This window comes from Otolemur garnettii, unplaced genomic scaffold, assembly GCF_000181295.1.
Source record: "Otolemur garnettii isolate 467f Iridium unplaced genomic scaffold, OtoGar3 scaffold00263, whole genome shotgun sequence".
In the NCBI taxonomy this organism is placed as follows: domain Eukaryota; kingdom Metazoa; phylum Chordata; class Mammalia; order Primates; family Galagidae; genus Otolemur; species Otolemur garnettii.
In genome coordinates this window covers 1022853-1030150 of record NW_003852658.1, presented here as the reverse complement: position 1 = coordinate 1030150, position 7298 = coordinate 1022853, and the positions used below count along the sequence as shown (strand labels likewise).

General features: G+C 33.1%; 1 protein-coding gene across 1 annotated transcript in view; it reads right to left on the bottom strand.

The window, feature by feature from the left end:
- The window catches only part of VPS8 (VPS8, CORVET complex subunit), a 271667-nt gene that overhangs the window by 167982 nt on the left and 96387 nt on the right, over window positions 1-7298 (bottom strand). Inside the window, exon 22 of the mRNA XM_023508657.1 lies at window positions 6292-6338. Within this exon, the coding sequence (XP_023364425.1) occupies window positions 6292-6338 (47 nt within the window). The remainder of the gene's footprint in view (window positions 1-6291; window positions 6339-7298) is intronic.

Here is a 7298-nt window from a genome sequence, read left to right as displayed (position 1 = left end):
TGAGCCCAGGAGTTGGAGGTTGCTGTGAGCTGTAATGCCACGGCACTCTACCCAGGGGGACAGCTTGAGGCTCTGTCTCAAAAAAAAAGAAATTATATTCAAAATGCTCTCTTTTCTGTGAGTATCACAGTTTGTAAAGATTTCCTTTTAAAAGGTATGGCTTAATGGTGCTGGTGGCTGCATAACTCTGAATATACAAAACCGTACTAAATTGTATACTTTAAAAGGGTAAATTTTATTGTATAGAATTACATCTCAATATAACTGTTATGAAATTAATAGGGCATGATACCCTAGCTTGGTTGGGTATTTAAAATTTTAACATGCAAATGGTTGTCTAAAACATCTAGTTCCTCAACCACTTGATAATTATGATCTTTCTGTTTCTCTTACAAGGATTCTAACTTTGAACAAGACAAGTGAACGAATAAGCTGAGTATCGAAAGATCACTTCAGGTTCAGTGGGATTTAACAGAAACATTTTTGGCTTAGTTTCATCTAAAACACGAGTCATTTGAATGATGGCTTCTTAATAATTTTGGATATTGGTTACACTGATATAAACTCAAAGGGGTCAGTATCATCCATATAGAGCACCTTTTCTTTATTTTGTTTTATAACTGCTTTATTGTTATATAATTAACATATAATAATTTAGCACCTTTTTTTTCTTTTTTTAAATTCAGATTAATATGAAGGTATACATGTTATATTGCTTTCATTTCTAAGGTAAAATTCAAGCTGTAGTTGAGCCCTTCACTCAGGGGGCGTGCTGAACGCCCTCACATTGTACACATTAGGTGAGAAGCTGCCAATCACCCTCCCTTTTCACCCTTCCCTTCCTCCTTTCTCCTCTCCCTCACTAGAATACACTGTGTTTTTCTTTCATATGGGCATGTAGTTGTTTATATATTGGTTTCATATTAGTATTGAGTACACTGGATACTTGTCTTTCCATTCTTATGATATTTTACTAAGAACGTGTTTCCACTCCATCTAGGTAAATACAAAAGTTGTAAAGTATCCATCTTTTTTATGGTTGAATATTTCATGGTATACATATACTATAGTTTATTAATCCATTCATAGGTTGATGGGAACTTGGGTTGCTTCCCTGTCTTGGCAATTGTGAACTGAGCTGCAACACACATTCTAGTGCAAATGTCCTTTTGGTAAAATTTTTTTTTCTTCTAGGTAGATATCTAGTAATGGCTTTGTGAGAACAAATGGAAGGTCACCTTTTATTTCTTTGAGAATTTTCCATACTTCTTTCCATAGAGGTTGTATTAGTTTGTAATCCTACCAGTAATGTGTAAGTGTTCTCTTCTCTGCATATCCATGCCAGTATCTGCAGTTTCAGGATTTTGTGATGAGGGTGAATCTCACTACACGTAGGTGATATCTCAGAGAGGTTTCAATTTGCATTTTGTGATGATTAGGGATGATGAGCTTTTTTTTCATGTGTTTGTTGGCCATTCATCTGTCATCTTCAAAGAAGTTTCTGTTCAAGTCTTTTCCCCAGTTATAAATGAGGTCATCTGCTCTTTTCTTGTTGATTAATATGAGTTCTCTGTAGATTCTCAGTATCAGCCCTTTGTCAGATTCATAGCATGCAAATATCTTCTCCCATTCTGAAGGCTGTCTGTTAGCTTTAGTTGTTGTACCCTTTAGCAGTACAGAAGCTTTTTAGCTTGATCATGTCCCATTTATTTATTTATTTTGGGTGTTGCTGCAATTGCCAAGAGGGTCTTCTTCACAAAATTTTTTCCCAGGCCAATTTTGTCAAGAGTTTTGCCTACACTTTCTTTTAGGATTTTTATTGTTTTGTGTCTTAAATTTAAATCTTTTATCCAGTGAGAGTTAATTTTTGTCAGTGGTGAAAAGTACAGTCCAATTTCAGTCTTCTACATGTGGCTATTGAGTTGTCTCAGCACCATTTATTAAAGAGGGACTCTTTTCCCCAGTATAGCACCTAGTTTTAAACAATGTTCAAAATTATGGTTCATGTAAACACTGGACCTATTTTCAAAATAAAACAGACACTATGGCTATCGTATAGCCATATATATATATGCATATATGTACAAGTATGTATATAGGATAATCTATAGCCTGTATTTTATAAAGGCAAAATTACATTTTATATCTTTTGTCTGATACTGAAAAAAATACAACCAAATTGAAATGAAATCATATTAACAGAGACCCAATTGCGAAAATAAACTGCAAGCCTTCAAAAACTGAATGTCTGTCACTTTTGATATTAAGTAATTCACAAAGAACTCTAAAGCTAAATCTTAACCAAAAAAGATGTGTCCATAGCACATTGATCAGTATGCCCTATACAGAAAACAAATCTACTTCCTGCTATAGAAAAAGGATTTTATATCATTAAGTATGAATAGGAATATATATATATATATATATATACCCCCACACACACACATTTATTTTTTTTGTTTGTCTGAGACAGAGTCTCACTATGTCACCCTGGATAAAGCGCTATGTCGTCACAGCTTACAGCAACTTCAAACTCTTGGGCTTAAGTGATTTTCTTGCCTCAGTCTCCCAAGTAGCTCGGACTACAGGTATTCGCCACAATGCCCGGCTACACACACACATTTAATTAATGTTCTGCTATGTAACACATTTTATCTATTTTGACACTATGAGATTACAATGATTATGGTATAATAATGATTGTGGTACTAAGTTAAAATTAATTTAAGAGTACATATTATGTTTATATTTCTTTTTTAGTTTTTTTGTTTTTCAAATTAATATGAGGGTACAATTTTTAGGTTACATTGTTCTCACATATTATTTTTATAATTTAACCTACATAAGAAATAATATAATACACAAAAGCGAAAAGACTGACTATAAAAACAATGTACTCAATTAGAATACATTAATATAAAAGGTTTCTAGGAGCCAGAACAGTGTGCCTGAGTAATGACCCCAGAAATAAAAGAAGTTACCTAAAGTTAGCTAGGTACTAGGTCATGTTTTATAAGACCATATTTGCATTATGCAAAATCCAAGCATCCCTTAAAGCAATGTTAATGCCACAGATACTTTGTAAATTTAGGAATGCCAAAGATAAGACCCTAAACCAAATGTTAAAGAAGATAGTATAAAGAGAGTCCAGTTTAAGCAGAAAGATATCATCCTGGAATGAAGCTATATATATCTGACAAACCTCTGCTTCAATTTAGCTTAGGGAACTCACCATTTTTAACCTTATTATGTATGGCAATTCTAAAAAAATTGTAAAAACTCTTAAGAGTGATTATATTGAACTATTTAATTAAACATAGAATTTTTACATATAATAACTCTTTAATCACTGCATATTTGGAGCAGAAGGGAACTGAAAGATGGCCCAGAAACAAAGGTGATCAAATGGTTTATTCGACCCTTTTCCTTCCAAGCTCAGGTCCATATATAGAACTTAACATTCTGATAAAAGCCAGTACAGTGAAAAGCAAGCAAACAGAAGAGCACAAATCTCTAACAAAAGAGGGAACATTTGATCCACTGCCCAGTTTCACAGCTCCAACCTTTCTTACATTGCTGGGAATGCCTCCCCATCTCCCTTTTGCCTGTACTAGAACCTAAAGAGTAGAAGAAAAAGGGAAGAGAGCAGAAGGGAAACAGAGAGTAAGGACAACATGCTGGAACTTCTCCCAATCAGAAGTAGGAGCTAGTGCAATCTAGTCGTTAGGCTCAGGAAATAAGTAGGAGAAGGGAGCCATACTATCTGTACCACAGTCAGGGAAAACGTCCATGCCCTCCATCTAGGAGCGTGTGAATATGAGCAGCAGAGGAAGAGATGAAAGAGCTACAAAGAAGACAAAGAAGAACAGGAAAAAGGACCCTTGAGATTCCTCTTCCCTTCAGAGGTCATGCTATTTCTGCTGTTGTAAATCTCTGACATCTCCAACAACTGTATTTGTTTCTCACATAATCCAGAAGAAAACATGCTAAGGAATCAGGACATATTAAAGGAAAAAAGCTATAAAGAGAAAGAAATAATAAATAGCAATTTGGTGAAAATCTAGATCAGACTTCATTTCTACGTCATGAGCTTTGATCTAATACATAAATTATTGCATACTTAGCCAGGCAACAGGTGAAATCAAGTTAGAGAATATTTCCTTTTCAAACTACATAGAAATGAGAGGCTTATCTCCAGAACATTTTTAGGAATAACACAAACTATTTTCAAAAGAAAGAATCCATTTTTTTCTTTTCTTTATATAATCTTTCATCTTGTTCTATGCCACAGTAAGAATATACAAGATAATAATCACCAGTTACCCTTCAAACCAGAGATAGAATTATCTCATTAACTCAACTATTAGGTACTGAATAGCTACTCTGTGCCAGGTACCATTTTAGGTGGAAATAATCCATTTTATAAAGAGAGAGGCCTTCTTACTCTAAAATTTACTCTTTCAAGGACGTCATTTTATCTCATTTATGTGAATAATTATCTCAATTTAAGATATGAGTTGGTTTCAGTACTTCCTAGTATTAGGAATACTTCTACACCTCCATTTCCTCCTCTGAAAATGAGGATAACATTACCTCATTTTACTCATTTATTGATAAAGATTACATGAAATAAAATACATAAAACTGATCCATAAACTATTAAGGCTTCTTAACATAAAATTCAAGATAAAATATTTAATAACAATGAAGTGAGTGTGTAAAATAGGGTAAAGAGGAAACCAAGTTAAAAAAAAAAAAGATAGGATGAATCTCGTATATATATCACGGCACTCTGCTTTCTAGGAAATAATACTTAACTAGAAAATTCACTGTTTATTGGCTAAAAGTAAACTAGCTATTCAGAAGACACAAAGGTATTTCTGTCCTTAACACATAAAAGAAATTTTTCCTTGAGGCGCTCATAAAGCAGACAGTATACAACATAAAGTAATGCTCTCAATAACATACTTGAGGTAAACACAGTATCTTTCACTAGATAGTTACATATCACTATAGCTAAAACACAGGAATAAATTCAAGCCTCAAATGAGAGGGACTTACTATACAGTAAGTTCTATGACTTAAGTTCTACTTAAGTTCTAGGACTTAATAAAAGGTTTCACATAGTAGATAACTGCCATCTTGAAAATCTTCACTGATACTTTCAAAGTATGATTCAATCTCTTATGAACCCAGCTACTGGTATATATATAAATACACGAGGCAAGTCAGTTTTAGGAGTACCTACATGAATCCTTTCACTTGCTGTTTACCACATAGAAAGTGGTACCGGCTAGTGTTTAAAACCAAGAAAACAGGAAGTAGATTTCTGTATTTGAATCCTACCTTTGTTCTGCAAAAGCTAAGGGGGTGAGTTTGGGCAAGTTACTTAATCACTTTTTGCCTCTGGAGTCTCCTATATAAAATGAATGACTTATGAATTTATATATATTCCAATAGCCTGACTCATACATTGAAGGCATCTGTGAAGAAAGGCAATTATTTGCTACATCAGACCTTTGATTAAGTCACAGAACTTTAGTAGAACTTATATAGCACTTACTATGATAAGTTCTGCTTATCTGGGGTTCAAATTTATTCCAATGTTTTAGCTATAATGTTACAGCTAAAATAATAGTGAAAATAATAATGCCTACCTCATTCCTATAGAAAAAATCAACTAAATTGCTATAAAAATTAGAGAAATTAATATAAAGGGCTTAGAATAATAGCTAGCTATTATTTGTGTGAAAAATGGAATTAGCACAAGTTAGTTAACTTACGTAGTTATTATTTAAACTAAAAAAGTCTACGTCAGCGTTTATTTACACTGATTTCCTTTAAATGAAAAGACTCTAAAAAAACGAATTCTGCATAAGTACCATGAACCTAGCCTTTTTGGGTGGTATGAAATATTGTACTTTAGCAATGGCTTTTTAATAAAAGATCATATATGTAGAAAAAGAAAAAGAAATGAAAAGAGTACACATATAGTACATGGATCATATACCTTTTACTTCCAGGACCTCTAAGCATTATTGCTTTTTTGGTGGTTATGTTCTTTACCTCCATTATACTGCCACAGAAATACACAGATGATACACCCCACTGAATCTGTTTTAGAAAAGCTGACTTTATTAGGTGAATGGGCTGAAAACTATTATAGAATAAAACATATATAATTGTTTTAAAACCTAGCCAAAGTCACAAGATTTATAGCAGTGAATTATACATCAACAAGAATCTACCTGGGTTCAAAATAACTGCATCTGACAGGCAATGCGTACTTACTTTCGTTGCAGCAGAAGGCAGTAATCGACTATGACAGGCACCATGTCCTGCAGAGGAACGACAAAGAAAGCATCAGCCCAACACTCCCGTCCAATGGCCTACTGATAACAAAAGATGTCTGCTTAGGTGTTAGCTTGTTGGGAGAATATAACATGGTAACACTTTGACCCAATAATTCCATTTCAGGAAACTTATCCTAAATACATTTAAGAAAAAGAAAAAATTTTAATGTATTGGGGTATTCACTGCAGCTTTATGACAAAAGAAGCAAAAAAAAAAAAAAAAACAGGAAATGGTAAAGAAGAAATTTTAATTAAACTGAATATACAACACAGGAAAATAGTTAAAACAAATTTAGCTATTTAAATAATATATATGCTTACTGCAAGTTTATAAAGAGTTTATGATAACATTAAAACAAATACTAGGTGAAAATATGTACTTATCTCTAATATTTATATAAAACTTGCAAAGAAAAAAAATACATCAAATTGATTAATAGGATATAGTTGGTCCTGTGGGTGGCTCAGGTGATTAAGGCTGTACATATTTTGTCACAATCCTCCAAAACAGCTATTTAGTTAAGACTGATTTAACTTCTCAGTTTCATAATATTTTGAATGCTTTAAATTCATTATGAATGGACTCACATCAAGTGAATGGCAACCCATAATTTTAGACTTTTTCAAAGAAAAGAGTTTAAGGGAGAAACAGTAGCTTAATATGACTTAAAACTATCAAGTAACCAAGCATCAGATTTTAGCAGTACTCTAATTTTCTGCTGGCTTTAGGGAAATGGTTTCCTTTTTAAGATCATAGAAGGGTTAGGTTCTAGGCAAAAAAAAAAAAAAAAAAAAAAAAAAACATAGAAGGTACAAAGCTGTGTGAAAAATAACACTACCTGCTGATATCTGACTTAAAACTATCAAGTAACCAAGCATCAGATTTTAGCAGTACTCTAATTTTCTGCTGGCTTTAGGGAAATGGTTTCCTTTTTAAGATCATAG